Source organism: Terrapene carolina, unplaced genomic scaffold (genome assembly GCF_002925995.2).
Source record: "Terrapene carolina triunguis isolate 2854851 unplaced genomic scaffold, T_m_triunguis-2.0 Scaffold96, whole genome shotgun sequence".
Classification (NCBI taxonomy): domain Eukaryota; kingdom Metazoa; phylum Chordata; order Testudines; family Emydidae; genus Terrapene; species Terrapene triunguis.
In genome coordinates, this window is record NW_020664447.1 from 56,828,137 (window position 1) to 56,846,383 (window position 18,247).

The 18,247-nt window shown below is 39.6% G+C and overlaps 1 protein-coding gene across 2 annotated transcripts in view; it reads right to left on the reverse strand.

The window, feature by feature from the left end:
- RALGAPA1 (Ral GTPase activating protein catalytic alpha subunit 1) overlaps positions 1 to 18,247 on the reverse strand; it is a 240,762-nt gene that overhangs the window by 164,387 nt on the left and 58,128 nt on the right. For both annotated transcript variants that reach the window (XM_024195992.3, XM_026651454.2), the window contains exons 13-16: positions 16,281 to 16,429; positions 14,125 to 14,254; positions 11,911 to 12,148; positions 7,597 to 7,758 (exon numbers count right to left, since the gene is read on the reverse strand). In XM_024195992.3, the coding sequence (XP_024051760.2) occupies positions 7,597 to 7,758; positions 11,911 to 12,148; positions 14,125 to 14,254; positions 16,281 to 16,429 (679 nt within the window). The remainder of the gene's footprint in view (positions 1 to 7,596; positions 7,759 to 11,910; positions 12,149 to 14,124; positions 14,255 to 16,280; positions 16,430 to 18,247) is intronic.

Below are 18,247 nucleotides of genomic sequence, written 5' to 3' on the forward strand. Positions count from 1 at the left end.
TGTGTGTGTGTGTGTGTGTGTGTGTGTGTGTATATATATATATATTACATATAAATAAATAAATAAATAAATAAATAAAATGTCTAGTATCTTATTCTAAAAGTTTGGGGGTGTTTGTGTGTACACACACACACACACACACACACACACACACACACACAACTTCTTACTATATGTTCCCTTCTATGCATCTGATGAAGTGGGCTGTAGCCCACGAAAGCTTATGCGCAAATAAATTTGTTAGTCTCTAAGGTGCCACAAGTACTCCTGTTCTTCTTAAAATGAAGCGTTCCTTGTAATCAGGAGCTTGTCTCCCCAACTCCATGCCCTGGAATAGTGTTTCAAAGCCTTCTGAACAGTCCAATTGAGATAATGGAAATTTAAACTGCCTTTCCAAGATAAAAATGCAGATCAATATTATTAAGACAACTGCCTATGAAGTGCTGTGAATGCATTAGCCAGTCTAGCTCAAATTTTAAAATTATTTTAGTTTAAATAAGATGTGCTATATTAGTATCAATAGTCAAGTAAGGGGAGTCTTATTACCAGGATTTGAGGTTTTCAAATGAGTGAAGGTTGTGTAGCAGCATTTTTTACAATAAATTGTACCGTACAATTCTGAAAGTTCACAAGGAAGAGTCTTGATATTTTTTCTCTGTATAGAGTAATAGTAAAATTAAAAATATTTATTCTCCTTCCATATCTTGATTTGGGGAGGTGATGGGGGAAGGGAGTAGAGGAGGCAGATGGATATGCCATATTTGCTGTTTTCATTGTATGCCTATTTTACCCTGACCTGTTGACTATTTGGGGCCACATTCTCACCTAAGATATGCATCAGTAAATATCTCACATCATTCACTATTGTTCTTGCAGACAAGTGTAGTAATTAGTGGATTTTTCATGTTATGATATACCTCTAGGATCAGAATCTGCTGCTTAGGCTATGAATCCTGATCTCTAGCCCAACAAAAGATTTTTCAACCCATATGCATACAAAGTTAAAAGGCCCTTTTTGAAAAAATACTTTACATAAGATCAGGCTAATAAATGTACACACTGCATATCAGAGAAACTGTGAATTTTACTCGAGTCAAACACATACACAAAAATGTGTGCGCGCGCAACTAATGGGTGCTGGCATGAGGATGGCTCAAAACAGAGGTGACACAGACATCTACAAAACATACAGATAGAAAAATACCCCCATCTTTTTCTTACCGTAAAAATATTCAACATATACTTCCCCTACTCAAACATATAAGGAGTATATTACCAACAATCAAAGGAAATATACTGTATATCAAAGACCAAACACAACATCTGAGGACTGACTCCATTCCAGACCTAAATTCAGGTCTGTTTGCAGAGTCCATATAGAATTTAAGAGGATCTGATAACCAAATACAGTGTAGGAGAAGATATATTCTACCCCTGGGCACCAAGGTCTTACAATTACAACCACGGTCACAATCAATTTATGTTCCATTTATTTCAAATAAGAAACCAAAGCAATGCCTTCCTAGTGCTTTAAGATATTAGCATAGGGTTAAGATCTTGGTGTCTCTCTCCTCTCCTGATGAGAATTATGTTTATGAGGGAGAAGAAAATAAAGCACAGGATTAAAATATGGCAGGGTTCAATTAACTCACTAGAGCCAGCCTTACATATTTAGGGTGGGAGGGGGAACCTTGATGTTCTCAAACAAATTAGTTGCTAATGCTAGGCATCACCACCAGCTGCAGAAGTTAACTCTGGCAACTAAAAATCATTAACTCTCTGTATTTAAAAAAACTGAAGAAGGAAACTCATTACACATTTTACTTAATTTATTGTATGTCAAGTAGTACAGTAACAGTTTGATAAAGACGTTTGCAGAAAAATGTAGCTAATATCAGAGTTCAATTTTTAAAATTATCAGATTACTTATTCCAAAGTAAATTGTAAATATATATGAAAAAATTAGTAGCCAAAAGGATATTGGAGTATGTTACTGTATATCACAAATGGACTGTTAATCACTTCATAATTTTTTTAAAACCTATAGGGATTTGGGGGGCTGGCTCTGGCACCTATTTTTGGGGTTTGCACCTTATAACTGTAATATTAGTGCTGGGACACTTGTGCACAGAAAATATATTCCCATGTAAGCATGAAGAGATTTATGAATTTTTTTAAATGGTTATATTAATAAAAAAATAGTCCTGTTAAGATTCTTTCATGCGATAGGATTGTTTGGGGGAGAAAAAACAAACAGATGATATGTTACAATGAGACTAAAATCAGATTAGTTTGTTACTGATCAGGTCAATATATAGCTTGACCTGGATAAATTTCAGTGATTTAGGAATGAAACCATACAACAGGAGTCCCCAATGCAGTGCCTGTGGGTGCCATGGCATCTAAGTGCGCCCGCGTACTGGCTGGCTGACAAGCAGCAACATCCAGAGGCGGCGGCGCCGAAATGCCGCCGATTTTCAGCGGCATTTCGGTGGCGACGCCTCTGGATGACGCTGCTTGTCGACGGCGACGCCTATTGATGTTGCCGCTTGCCGGCGGCATTTCAGCAGATGGTCATCCGCCGCCACGGTCCTCCGTGGCTCGTCGTCTGGCACCGGCCAGACGAAAAAGGTTGGGGACCACTGCAATACAATATCTATCTTTTGAAATTAATAATTAGAGACAGCAAAAATGTAACAGGATCTTTAATTTGGTATCATCTTGTTAAGGCACTGAAGGTTAACAGAAAACTCTCATACAAGGGTAATCACAAATGAACTATAGAGACCCAATAATTACATTTTAAGTATCTGAACCATAATGAAGAATACTTAGTCAAACTACAAGCGGTCAACTTATCAGCATGAGACAGGAAACGCAGATTGGTGTTTGAATGCATGAGAAAGGCAGACATTTGAAGTTGTTTTTAAGCTTTTTGGGGCAGAGATTGTGTCTTCCTACACATTTGCACAATGGATCCCCAGCCCTGATGGAGGCTTTAGGTGCTAAACAAACAAATAATCACAGAATCAGAAATGTTGACAGGTCATCTAGTCCAGTCCCTGTGCTAAGGTAGGAGCAAGTATATGTTGACCATCCCTGGCATGTGTTTGTGTAAGATGCTCTTAAAAACCTCTAACAGGGATTCCTACTCCAGTGCTCAACTACACTTTTAGTTAGAAAGTTTTTCCTAATATCTAACCTAAATCTCCTTTGCTGCAAATTAAGAACATTACTTCTTATCCTACCTTCACTGGACCTGAGAAAAACTGATCACAATCCTCTTTGTATCAGGTCCCCCTCAGTTTTCTTTTCTCAAGATTAAACTACTCCAATTTTTTTAAGCTTTCCTCATAGGTCACATTTTCTAAACTTTTTTTCTCTCCAATTTATCCACATCTTTCTTAAAGTGTGGCACCCAAAACTGGACACAATATTCCAGCTGAAGACTCCCCAGTGCCAAGCAAAAAGGACAATTATCTCCTGCATCTTAAATATAACACTCCTGTTAATACACCCCAGAATTTTAGCCTTTTTTTGCAACTGCATCACATTGTTGATTTATATGCAATCTGCAATCCACTATAACTCCTGGATCCTTTTCAGGAGTACTACTGTCTAGCCATTCATTCCCCATTTTGTAGTCAGGAAGAAAAATATTAAATGCACAAGTGTAGTACTTTGCACTTGCCTTTACTGAATTTCATCTTGTTGATTTCAGACCAACTCTCTAATTTGTCAAAGTCATTTTGAATTCTAATCCTGTCCTCCAAAGTGCTAGCAGACCATTCCAGCTTGGTATCATCCACAAATTTTATAAGCATACTCTTCACTCCATTATCGAAGTCTTCATTAATGAAAACATTGAATAGAACTGGACCCAGAACAGACCCCACTAGTAATAAATAGTAGAAACTAATAGTGTTGTAAGATATTCTTAAGAAAACTAACAGTTAATTTAAACACTGATTTAAAAATTTTAATTACCCTCCAGAATTTGAGGGGGAAAGAGGAGAAATACTTGCATTTCTGAAAGTCTACCTCAATTATATATTCAATTGATGACATGCATTAGCTGCATCTCAAACTGTCTCAAAACATACCAGCTGTTATGCAGTATCAGTAAAATTACTTCTCTCACTGAATAAGGCTAACATAATTTACCATTATGGAGATATTAAAACAGCAACAGACATTTCTAAAAAAACAATTTATCTTTTGAATGTAAACAACTGCAATTTTCCTTCAAGCAATAGAGAACAACTGAGATCATCTTAGGCGATAATTCATAATAAGTAAGTTTTTAGTCCAAGTCACATTTGCATTTTCTAAGTCAGTCATACAAAGCATGAATGAAGTCTCCATTAAGTAATCCACCTAAAACACTTCTAGCATGACTCATTTTTAAAACAGGAAAAAAAAAATGTCTTCAGGAACATAAGAACATAAGAATGGCCGTACTGGGTCAGATCAAAGGTCCATCCAGCCCAGTATCCTGTCTACCAACAGTGGCCAATGCCAGGTGCCCCAGAGGGAGTGAACCTAACAGGTAATGATCAAGTGATCTCTCTCCTACCATCCATCACCACCCTCTGACAGACAGAGGCTAGGGACACCATTCCTTACCATCCTGGCTAATAGCCATTAATGGACTTAACCTCCATGAATTTATCCAGTTCTCTTTTAAACCCTCTTATAGTCCTAGTCTTCACAACCTCCTCAGGCAAGGAGTTCCACAGGTTGACTGTGTGCTGTGTGAAGAACAACTTCCTTTTATTTGTTTTAAACTTGCTGCCCATTAATTTCATTTGGTGGCCCCTAGTTATATTATGGGAACAAGTAAATAACTTTTCCTTATTCACTTTCTCCACACCACTCATGATTTTACATACCTTTATCATATCTCTCCTTAGTCTCCTCTTTTCCAAGCCGAAAAGTCTTAGTCTCTTTAATCTCTCCTCATATAGGACCAGTTCCAAACCCCTAATCATTTTAGTTGCCCTTTTCTGAACTTTTTCTAATGCCAGTAGATCTTTTTTGAGATGAGGAGACCACATCTGTACACAATATTCAAGATGTGGGCGTACCATGGATTTATATAAGGGCAATAAGATATTCTCCTTCTTATTCTCTCCCCCTTTTTGAATGATTCCCAACATACTGTTTGCTTTTTTGACTGCCGCTGCACACTGTGTGGATGTCTTCAGAGAACTATCCACAATAACTCCAAGATCTCTTTCCTGATTAGTTGTAGCTAAATTAGCCCCCATCATGTTGTATGTATAGTTGGGGTTATTTTTCCCAATGTGCATTACTTTACATTTATCCACATTAAATTTCATTTGCCATTTTGTTGCCCAATCACTTAGTTTTGTGAGATCTTTTTGAAGTTCTTCACAGTCTGCTTTGGTCTTAACTATCTTGAGCAGTTTAGTATCATCTGCAAACTTTGCCACCTCACTGTTTACCCCTTTCTCCAGATCATTTATGAATAAGTTGAATAGGATAGGTCCTAGGACTGACCCTTGGGGAACACCACTAGTTACCCCTCTCCATTTTGAAAATTTACCATTTATTCCTACCTTTTGTTCCCTGTCTTAACCAGTTCTCAATCCATGAAAGGATCTTCCCTCTTATCCCATGATAACTTATTTTACGTAAGAGCCTTTGGTGAAGGACCTTGTCAAAGGCTTTCTGGAAAACTAAGCACAATATGTCCACTGGATCCCCCTTGTCCACATGTTTGTTGACCCCTTCAAAGAACTCTAATAGATTAGTAAGACACGATTTCCCTTTACAGAAACCATGTTGATTTTCCTCAACAATTTATGTTCTTCTATGTGTCTGACGATTTTATTCGTTACTATTGTTTCAACTAATTTGCCCGGTACGGACGTTAGACTTACTGGTCTGTAATTGCCGGGATCACCTCTAGAGCCCTTTTTAAATATTGGCGTTACATTAGCTATCTTCCAGGCATTGAGTACAGAAGCTGATTTAAAGGACAGGTTACAAACCATAGTTGTTAGTTCCGCAATTTCACATTTGAGTTCTTTCAGAACTCTTGGATGAATGCCATCTGGTCCCGGTGACTTGTTACTGTTAAGTTTATCAATTAATTCCAAAACCTCCTCTAGTGACACCTCAATCTGTGATAATTCCTCAGATTTGTCACCTACAATAGCCGGCTCAGGTTTGGGAATCTCCCTAACATCCTCAGCCGTGAAGACTGAAGCAAAGAATTCATTTAGGCTAGGTCTACACTACGGGGGGGCGGCGCGGGGGGGTTTCCGACCTAAAATATGCAACTTCCGCTACGCGAATAGCGTAGCGGAAGTTGCATATTTTAGGTCGACTTACCTGGCTGTGAGGATGGCGACGAGTCGACCGCTGCCACTCCCCCGTCGACTCTGCTTCCGCCTCTCACTGCGGTTGAGTTCCAGAGTCGACGGCAGAGCGATCGGGGATCCATTTTATCGCGTCTACACTAGACGCGATAAATCGATCCCTGACAGACAGATCGCTACCCACCGATCCGGCAGGTAGTGAAGACGTGCCCTCAGTTTCTCCGCAATGACTTCATCGTCTTTAAGTACTCCTTTTGTATCTCAATTGTCCAGAGGCCCCACTGGTTGTTTAGCAGATTTCCTGCTTCTGATGTACTTAAACATTTTGTTATTACCTTTTGAGTTTTTGGCTAGCTGTTCTTCAAACTCCTTTTTGGCTTTTCTTATTACATTTTTACACTTAATTTGGCAGTGTTTATGCTCCTTTATATGTACCTCACTAGGACTGGACTTCCACTTTTTAAAAAGATGCCTTTTTATCTCTCACTGCTTCTTTTACATGGTTGTTAAGCCACGGTAGCTCTTTTTTAGTTCTTTTACTGTGTTTTTTAATTCGGGGTATACATTTAAGTTGGGCCTCTATTATGGTGTCTTTGAGAAGTGTCCATGCAGCTTGCAGGGATTTCACTCTAGTCACCGTACCTTTTAATTTCAAGGAATATAGTAGTGGCATTGATCACTGCAGGAAGTTAGCTCTGCACATGTTTGTGCCTATTTATAGTTACCAGAGGTTTTAGGGATATATCCAAGATGACAAAACACTTCAAAGTACTTCCAGCTGATTCACATACTTTAGACGGTTCATTGCTCTACTTTGGAAATCCATTGCATATTTTGTGCAAAATGTATCCATACAGCATTACTTAGAGAGCCTCATACTAATCACCTATGCATATCATTCTTGAGATGGCCTATTCTTGTCATCATCTCTTTCTAACACATAAAGCAGTTTTGTTGTTGTTTTAAGTACAGCTAAACTGTGCCTAAGCAATTGGGTAAAACATTACGCATTAATACATCATTTGCATGACCTGTGTTTGTTAAAAATCTATATACAAGTAACAAAATGCTATTCACTTACCCCCCAAAAACACCACATAAGATTGCATAATATATATTTACATACATTACTAATTACCACACATGAAACTTGTGTGGGAAAGTTCACTATGTAGATACAAAAATGTTCAGTTATGAATTCTTTCCCTCTTCCCTCACGTCACATATCTCAGTTTGTACAGATACATACCAACTGTTTTCTGCCGTACTATGCTTCTTGCCTTTTCTGTCCCTGGAGATCCAGTCGTTGTAGCACTGCGCTGTCTCATTGGTGCCTGTCCAGGCTGATCACGGCTCCAACCTCTAGAAAAGGACTTATCAACCGATGATTTTTGGAACTCATGCCCAACTCCTGCAAAAATTATAAAATTTTTAATCTATTCACTTAGTCACCTGAAATGTTCATAGACTAGACCTTTGCAGTGGTCACCTTTTCAAATAATTTCCACTTAGCTTCAAATGTAGAGTCTCGTAATGCCAAGCATGTGACTTCAGAAGCTGAACAAAACTTTTTAAAACCACATTTATGAACCCCATCCAAACAACATCAATTGAAATATGTCCATACTAGGTCAAAGCTTCTAGTGCAATTACTGTTGTAATTCCTTTCTGACCTTTCCAATACACAAACCCAAGAAAAGTGAGCTTAGCAAGGCCATACAAAATAAAATGAACAACTGTGGATAGTTTTCCCCCCTTTATTTCCAAAGCATTTAATATAAAGTATAATTCCAGCTATACAAATTCCCTTTATCCAAAAATCCTAGTTACCAAATCCACAGTCTCTCTCCATATAGCCCTACTGCAGCTAATAGCACTTTCATCTATATGAACAACCAGTTATCCAAAACATTCGAATGTCCCCCAGGCCATTTGGATAAATGGGAGTGCACTGTATTTCATCTTTTGTTGTCTCTATTAGAAGTGAGACATACAAAGCAAGATATTTAAAAATCATGTATTAACTAATTGATTTTTGTTGGAAAATAATTATACACCGTAAAGATTCAGGCACCATAAGTAACTAAGATGCTAAAACATCTTAACACCAACATGAAAGAGAAAAAATAGGACTAGCTCATTGGAAAAGGCTTTTATGATCTCAATATTAAATTGATCTCTATGTGAAATCCTAATGCAACCATCTCAAAGAGAAAGTAGTAAATTCTGAATGACAATTTTGTAAATCCCCAAATAAGTTAAACAGACATCAGTATGGCTACTGCAGCTGCTGGAGCTATTTGAATAAGCTACTTGTATTCCAAGAAACAAATGAACAAAGGATAACCAACAAATGAAGTATGCCCTCACAGAATACTGATCCACTATGTAGCAGTATGCACCAGATATAGAATCTTAGGACTGGAAGGGACTCAAGAGGTCCTCTAGTCTAGTCCCCTGCAGTATTATCTAGACCATCCCTGACAGGTGTTTGCCTAAACAGCTCTTAAAAATTTCCAGAGATGGCAATTTCACGACCTCCCTAGGCAATTTATTCCAGTGCTTAATTACCCTGACAGGAAGTTTTTTCTAATGTTCAACTTAAACTGCCCTTGCTGCAATGTCCCACTGCTTCTTTTCCTATCCTTAGAGGTTAAGGAGAACAATTTTCCTCCCTCCTCCTTGTAACAACCTTTGATGTACTTAAAAACTGTTCTATCCTCTCTCAGTCTTCTCTTCTCCAACCTTCTCTCAAAGGTCATATTTTTTCCTAGACCAGCAGTTCTCAAATTTTAGCAACTCAAAGACCGCCATTTTGATTTAAAATGTTTTGGACCACCAAGTCCCCCCTTGCTCAGCCCCAAGCCCTGCCCCCACTCCACCCCTTTCCCCAGGGCCCCACCCACACCCCACCACTTCCTGCCCTCACTCCACCTCTGCCCCTCTTTAACGCCTCTTTCCACCCCCTGCCCCAAGCACACTCCGTCCCCACTCCTCCCCCTCCCTCTCAGTGCCTCCTGCATGCCACTGAATAGCTGTTTCCCGGCATGCAGGAAGCACTGGGAGGGAGGGGGAGGAGTTGATCAATGGGGCCGGCGGACCCCCTGGAGTACCCTCGCAGACCCCCAGTTTGAGAAACTCTGTTCTAGACCATTAATTATTTTTGTTGCTTTTCTCTGGACTTCCTTCCATCATCTAAATCCTTGATGAAGATATTGAACAGAACCGGACCCAGAACTGATCCCTGTGGGACTCCACTTGATATTCCAGCTTGACTGTGAATCACTGATAACTACTCTCTGGGCATGGTTTTCCAACCAGTTATGCACCCACCTTATAGTAGCTCCAACTAGGTTGTATTTCCCTACTTTGTTTATGAGAAGATCACGCCAGACAGTATCAAAAGCATTCCTAAAGTCAAGATCATATCACATCTACTGCTTCCCCTCTATCCACAAGGCTTGTTTCCCTGTCAAAGAAAGCTATTAGGTTGGTTTGACACGATTTCTTCTTGACAAATCCATGCTGACTGTTATTTATCACCTTATTATCTTCTTATAGGTGCTTGCAAATTGATTGCTAACCCTCCCCCCCATTAGTAGTAATGAGCCTACCCTGTCCTTGGTCTTCCCCTTCCACCATTACTTAAAGCATTATGTTCTCCATGCCTGAAAATTGTGGTTTGGTTTTCCTCAATGAAAAGAAGTTAAATATTTTGGAATTTATCGACAACATTCAAAGTGATGCTTGATGAGGAGTAAAGTAATTGAAAATACATCTTATTTGCAGAATGTGCCATAATCAGAGCAATATCCTCATTGCTATTTGCAGATGTGGGTGTATGTACCCTTACCAAATAGGAAGTATAAGGAAGCTTGCCAAAAAAAAAATTAATTGACTAATCACCTCCAAAATCACATTTAATAATGAATGACTTAGTGGAGCTCTATGAAGACTGTTCACTTCTAGATAAACATCTCTTTTCATCATTTATTCTTTTTTGGGTTCTGTGGCTGAATACAGAAAAAGATATATGATATTTGTGCTTTCATGCATGTGTAGTACTGTTCCATGATTCAAAAGACATGTTCCAGCAAATGTTCAGTTAACTGCATACATTCTTATCTGAGAACAGACTCTTTCAAACACTGATGACATGAAGAGATGCAAATTTACGACTCAATCTTAGTTTCACTGTGGGTAGCAGGGATGGGAAGGCTATGAAGGACAGGGAGAAGAGAAAGTGTGCTTTAGAGTGACACCTCTAGGCCAATTTAGGAGGAAGATGTATTCATCCAATCCTCACAATACCAAGTAATACAGTGAAAACCAGGGATTTCTTGGGGCTTCACAGATTCCCCTACCTAAGATAAGGCATTTAAGTAGAGGATGAAATGTATTTAATTATAAGAGTATACAGAAACATTCCTATCTGCCACTCCCAAGAGAGAAACAAAGATCAGAATACATCATTTCTCATTCATGACACGCAGAACTGTTATAGCAAGTGTCTTTCTCTTGGCTTTGAATGAACTATCACCTCAACCGGGTCTGATTCTAAGAGATAAAAAGTGGACTGTAGAAAAATTACAATTATTGCATCTGTATAACAGATTTCCACGTAACAGAATACCTAATTTTTACATAGTGCTTTTCATCAATAGATGTGAAAGTGCTTTCCAAAAGGAAGTCAGTATCGTTATCCCCTGTTTTACAAATGGGGAAACTGAGGCACAAAGAAATGAAGTGACTTGCCCAAACTCACACAGCAGGCCAATTGCAGACCTGGGAATAGAATCCCAGTTTCCTGAGTCTAGCTATTAAGCCACTCTGCCTCCGTTCATATTATTCAGGACTGTAAAATAGCCCATTTTCTGCATTCTATAGAATATCTACAACACTGAACTCTAATCTGATTTAAAAACTTGCAACATTCAAATGCATTATTAAGAGGCTCCTTTTTTCTTAAATAATCATTACAGTCGAAGTAATTTTGACAAAACTGGCCTTCTTCAAGGCTTACACCTCAACTAAAACAAAACAAGGTGGGCCCAAAACCTGAACTCTCATAGTCAGTGGCAAAGTACTAGCCCAGACTACAACTTTAATCAATATTCCAATAACATGTTTACTTTAAAAAATTTAGAAAGTGAATAATGTTAGCAGTGGGCTTACAATCTAGTTAAGGTTTACTAGAAATCTATCAAATATTACTAGAAAATGGACATAATTCCCTCTTATTACTAATCAGAAATTAATGGTTATGATTGATGCTTACAGTTAACTAAATTAAACTGACACAAAGAGAAAGGAATACCGCTCCGCAATATGTAATTATGGGCTTAATCCAGCAAATATTTAAGCTGTTTGCAGGATTGGGTCCTATGCTAGGATGTAGTGGTTTTTAATTTACAAAATATAGTCTACAAAAAAACAGAGGTTGTCCCATTTCAGTAGACAGACATAGCTAATTAGACATATATTAGGGCCCGCCTCCCTCTTCCCCCCGCCCCTTCCAAGACTCAATTTATATAATTAAATTATATAATGCTGGATATCTTACCTTTGCCTTTGTGCTTTTTCTGTTTCTGCTCACTCAATTTATCCAGTGGTAAGTCACTGAGGTCCAGGCTGTATAGGTTTCTAGCTAATACTTTTGTTAGCGTCTCCATAGTCAGTGACCACTCAGTGGCCAGCTCTTCCCAATATGTCAGTGATGACATTACAGACAGCAAATCATCCCAAAGCTCTCGAGAGATGTACACGTTTAGATTTGCTTTGATCCAGGCTACTATAAGAGTCTAAAAGAATAAGTAATTTAAGTGACAATAGTTGGCTTGTTAACATAAGGCAACAGAAGAGTATTCAAGCATCAGACTTTACTGTCTGAAACAAAAATAGAAATTTCCATATAGTGTCCACAACACGCGCACACAACACACACACACACACACACCCTCTCTACTTCACGCAAATCTTACATGAATTTCCATGTGATGATTAAGCCTTTTTGTTTTCACTCACAGTTGTGTGGTGTGTTAGGTCATTTAGCTGTGGGAACAAATTGGTTTGATTTATAAAAGATTTCTTCAGATCTTAACATAGTTTAGTTTGGATTACATCCCATGCATTTTGTTTCTTCTCTTTTTTTAAAAGCATCTGGAGATTCTCCAGACCCCAGAGAAGCCATCAAAAGAGCAACTTGGGGCTACCTACTTTGAATGACTCTACTGCTGGCCCATCCCCATGGAACAATGCGTTTTCTGCACAGGTAGGGCAACCACTACAAGGGGAAAAGGGTGGGGCTGCAGTTTTCCAGCTAAGCACATTGCAAAAGGAGAGACTACTTAAGAAGGGTGTTGCTCTGAAGCAAGTGGGGCCTGACCATTGCCAGATGAAAACAGGATATGCAAGAAAGAAGCCATGAGGGACTTTGCCCTGCTGGAAATGCTGGCAATCCTTGGATGCACAGAAGGGATGAGATCAGACTAGAGGGTATTTTTCCAAAGATCTGTAACTCTCAAGTGCTTTAACAGTAACATGACTGCAGTTCAGAAACTCCTTTATAGAGCCTGTATTCCTTGTTTTCTTGCCATGTTATCCCAAACATGGGCTTCTAGCTTAACCCGAGTGCCCACAGCATCAGTGGAACTCTGGGAAAGCATATGTAAGTTAGTGGGAGGCTCAGGAGGTCTGAGGCATTTGGTTTAAGGGTCTAGGCTGGCTGAACAGCAGAGTCCCATGTCCCAATCCCAGCCTCATGTCCCCATCCCCGAGCCCCCAACCTGGCCCTCCCCACTGTCCTTCGGGGCCAGTCCCTGGAGCCCTAACCGGCCTCTTTCCCTCCCCCATCCGTCTCCAATCACCTGCTTTTGCCACATCCTGGCCTCCTTCCATCTCCCCAGGGCTGCTATCTGGAGTCTCATTGGTCCCCCCCACTACCCAGAGCCTTCCTGCCCCTCTACTGTCCCAGCCCCCAGAGGGGCATCGTACCTCTAGCTGATCATAGATTCCAACAGCTTCATCTCCTCAATCCAAGCTCAAAAGTACTCTCACACATTCACACCTTGCTTTGCGGCCCAGATCCCAGCCCACACCCATTCCTCTCCCCCCTGGCCCATTTCTGTTACTTGGCTCAATTGGTGGGTACGGAGGAATGTTTGGAGGGGTGAGGGGGAAGAGTAGCAATGCCAGATGCCTCAGGCCAGCCTCGTGCTTCCCGTTTTCAGATAAGGGAAATAAGGTCACCTTACTCTCTGGGCAGGGTGGGCATGGAGCTGGCAGGCAAATGGGGGTATGGGGAGGGGAGCTGGACCTTGACAAAAAATAATTACCCCCAACTTAGAGAAATAGTTGTCAGCATGTTGTTATATATAGTAATGCTATTATTAGATGCAACTAGCCCTTTAATATGCAGTGGTTCCAATATTTAGGCAATATTCTTATTAAAAATTCTAGTCTCACAGATGACAAAAGACAGAAGGTGGGTGATGTAATATTTTTTAATTGGACCAACTTCTGTTGGTGAGAGACACAAACTTTTGAACTTACACACAGCTCTTCTTCTGTCCTGAAGCCATGTAAGCTCAAAAGCTTGTCTCTCTCACCAACTGAAGTTGGTCCAATAAAAGATATTACATCACCCACCTTGTCTCTAATACTCTGGACCGACATGGCTACAATACCACTGCAGATGACAAACACGTCAACTGCTTTTGTTGCAACCAACCAGCCTCATAGCCAAAGTTAAACTCTCGTTAAATTTATATTTACTTGCCTGAAAAAGAGGTCCTGCAAGTCTTCCTGCTAAAGTGGAGTTCTTTCTTCCTTGATACTGCAGGAAAGCCTGGGATGGCATCTTCAGCACAGATTCTGTGACCCTGAGCAGCACAAGTAACATCTGCTCCCTGCAAAGCAATATTAAATTGAGTTACTTTTTCAGTATATATTTGGGCTGTGACACTTAATAAATCATCATTGTCTATGTTTCTACCCTTACACAAACATTTTTTAAAAAACACGAAGTGTAAGGGTCAGAAACAGCTCAACATCAGTCTATTTTTAAAAAGTCTATCACTCCTGCCCCTTATTGCCGGTCTCTCTCCATTGCCACACCAAGGAACCCCTGCTGGATTCCCTTTCATGTGTCATATAAGGCTTTCTACCTGCTCTCTCAAGGAAGCATGGCTCTCAGGAGTCCCAAATGGCAGCAGTTATTTTTAGTTAGATCACTATTTCTGATCCTAACCTACACTAAAAAAAAAAAAAAAAAGCACCAAGTGAGAGTATTTGGCCGGGGACTGGTGTCATAACAGAAGATGACTTTTCTAAATATATTCTACCAGATCTAAAGAGAATGGCAGGGAAGAAGTGTCTTCACAGTCACAACTGAATAATGTTGGTTGAAGGTTTGTTTAAAGTTATATGAAGCCTGTGAAGGCGTTACATTTAAAATTATCTATTGGAATTTGCTAGCAATTCCCATTTTACTCCCAAGTCTCCACTGGATAGCTGAGAACCAAATCTGACTACTTTTGTTTTTCCATATATGGATACATAGTGATGGTAGCCCTACTTATGAAGAACTCAGGAGACATCAATAAGGGACAATGAAATTTAAATTACAATGAAAGAAGTTGGAAATTTGAAGATTTGCTGTTGCTCTCTGCTGCAGCAGACCATGGTGGCATTCTACTATTCCATTAGAACAAGGCAGGGGCGGAGGGGTAGGGGGAGGAGGAGGAGAGAGAGAGACTGACTACAGAAATGGCTCAGCTTTGGAGCTGGGTTTTGCCCCATGTACCTGGTTTGTTAGAAAAAGAATAAGCTGGTTAGAGTGCGGATGGACTTTTGCATAAAAAAAAAAATCCTGAAACCAGAATAAGTTGCAGACAAGGACCATTATAAACCTTTAAACATTAAATTACTGAACTTGTATACACCCACTACCTTCATGCTAGCCCTACTCCAACACAGTTCTCTGAAAAGAATCTTCCTATTACTTTCCTAGGTAAGTGGACAAGTACCCCCAGGTCACAGAGAGTGGGACAAAGGAGAACAAAAAAAAGTCTATGCTCCTTTCCCCCACAAAAACAAACTGAAGTGGTCACAGGTAATACAAACACCTTACCACCATGGGAGATGAAGGGGGGGGGGAGGGAGAATACCCACAAACAGGAAGTGGTAGAATGGGCATTCAACCCCAACATCCTTCCTCCAAAAGTGGTAGAGCTTGGCTTCCCCAGCTCTCGGCTCTCAAGCACTATTTCCCCCAATGGGCAAGTGAATAGTACTGAATCCAGCTTTTAGTAGGGTTGAGGCCAGGAAATGGGATGGCTATATACACCGCCCCCACCTTCCCAAAAGCTGATAAGACTGGCCCTGGCCTTGGAATAGAAGCCCTCAGTGGCCATACAGATTATCTGCTTCTCCTTCCTCCCCACATCCCAAATGAACATTCAGCATTGGCTACTCAGAAAAGGTGCCTGTCTAGGACTTTTTCAGTAGCTCTGGAGCAAGAACGATTGCAGCTGCTTATCTGTGCCTCACAGCTCCACTCACCATCACTGATGCTGTCTTCTAGTGCTGAGGGTATCTATTTCTATCCCTTCCACTAAGCAGTCCCCTTCCAGCTAGGATGGAGGTGTCCACATGTGCCTGTTGTAATAGTTATCTAGGTTTATTTAAAGGGTTTTGTTTTGTTTTTTGCAGGGGGAAGGCAGGAGATGGTCCATGTGTACTTTATACCACCAACTCCAGCAAAATGATACTTTAAAGTAAACCTAGATACGCATCACTCTTAAAACAGTGACTCGTTGAGAGAAATTGACTCACTTTGTAGAAACCATCCCATTGGACTTCCTGGGTATTAAAAAGTTTTAAATATTTGGTCCAGTTCATTAAAAATCAAAGATAAAAGCATAAGCTTTTTACCAAGTCTTCTTGTCCATTGTTACTTGCACCACCATGTGACGGTAGATATTAAGAATGCGTTTACACATATCAGTGTGCTCATCCAAAAGAGTTTTAATTTCATTTGAAGGCTCAAGAAGAAATATATTTGAAGAGTTTATTATAAAAACCTATAAACAAAAGAAGTGGCAATTAAAATTATTAGCCTGTGAAGCTAGTCAGTTTTAGCTCTGATTAAAACAACTCAACAGATAACCATAGAAAAGAAAAGTAGTGATGTAAATTTTCATAGGTACATCTCTTGTTTAGCCTGCTTTAATGAGTGACAAATTCAAGAATAAAATTAGTTTAAGTTTCAGTTTAGCAGAAGAGAAAATTTTTCACATTTTCTATAAAACATTTGTACAAATTTCTTCAGATATATTATATGGAGAATTACTCAAGGCTGTGTTAAAACTGGAGAACATCCAACAGCATAAACCCACTGCTGTCCTCTGTAACACTGCAACCACAGAGCAATATTTGATAAAACCATGATAGCGTATCTATATACATACACTGTGTGCCTGACAATGATGGTGGAATTTCTATATTTTGGGACTTGAAGTTTTTATCCCACCGCATATAGCACTGCTTGCTAAGAGTAGGGTATTTGGAATATTCAGATAAAGACACACCTTTCATTCTTTCTGTATGCAACTTAGCCTAACATGACAGCTAGACTCTCTCTCAGTGAGCAGGAGAATAGCTATATGCATTGTGGAGACTGACCACAAATAAAGATTAAAGCCCACTGGAACACATAACATGTGCAAATTTCTTGGAAAGGCTATTGCATTCAGGGTAAGCAATGAAATATATACAATCCTAGAGAAGCCTCTTATTACTAATAAGCATTCCTCTAAGGTAAGAAGCATTTGTAAATAAGGCTTTCCAGCTGCAATGGATCTACTGATGGAACTCAACTGCCCATTCTCCATCTACTAGACAAAGCACCAAGCAAATCAACCAGAAAGGGTACTAAATCTACTGTGTTGTAAGCCTTTGTTGATCACAAATGTGATGTCCTGGATATTTACTTTAGCTGGCCTGCCAAAGTGCATTATGTATGGCGTTTCAGGAACTCCGGCTTGTACCAGCTGGGATACTATTTTTACCATGCATACCAAACGTTAATAGAGTGCAACCACAGGGATTCTTGGGATCCTGCCTATTCTTTACTTCCTGGTTAATGAAATTATATCTGGATTACCCCAAGAGCAAGACACTGCTTTAAATACTGCCTCCAAAAGAGTAGAATATGCCTCATGAGGCTGAAGGGCGATGAGACGCCTTTTGAAATGTTATGATATTGTCAGAGTATGTCCCAATGCCATTTTGGGATGCTGTGGTTTATACAACACTATATGACAAAATGGGGAGGTTTTCCAACAGACAGACAGAATAATTTGAAGACAAATTTAATACATCTCAGCAGCCTCCAATTCCTGATAGACAGGAGACCATGTCAGGAAAGCTAACTTAATGCAAAGTGTTCTCTGCCAATACAGCAGCAAATGGTAGAGAAGAGAAAATAATCAAGTTTCAACAGCCGTAGGCTACAAACTGAGCTGTGCAATATCTGACTTTGAATACCTACCTCTTGGATATGGATAATGCTCAAACTGATTAAGTATGGGAGTACCTTTTATGTATTTATTATTACAGCAACTATAATTTTTGACTAATTTATCTGATTCAAATTCGAAGAGAAAATATTTCAGGTATCAACGTTTTTATTTCTCATTCTTTAGGAAACCATGGTACATATGGTATATTGTAAAATACAGCTTTTAATAAACAATCACACCCTGACTTGGGATCTGAAAATAATATAGTTTGTTAAGACTGACTGTACATTTGGATAGTGTCTGAGTTATTGCACTGAGGAAGACATTAGGTTTAGGGCCTGATCAAGTGCTCATTTAAGTCAACGGGAGTTTTTCCAT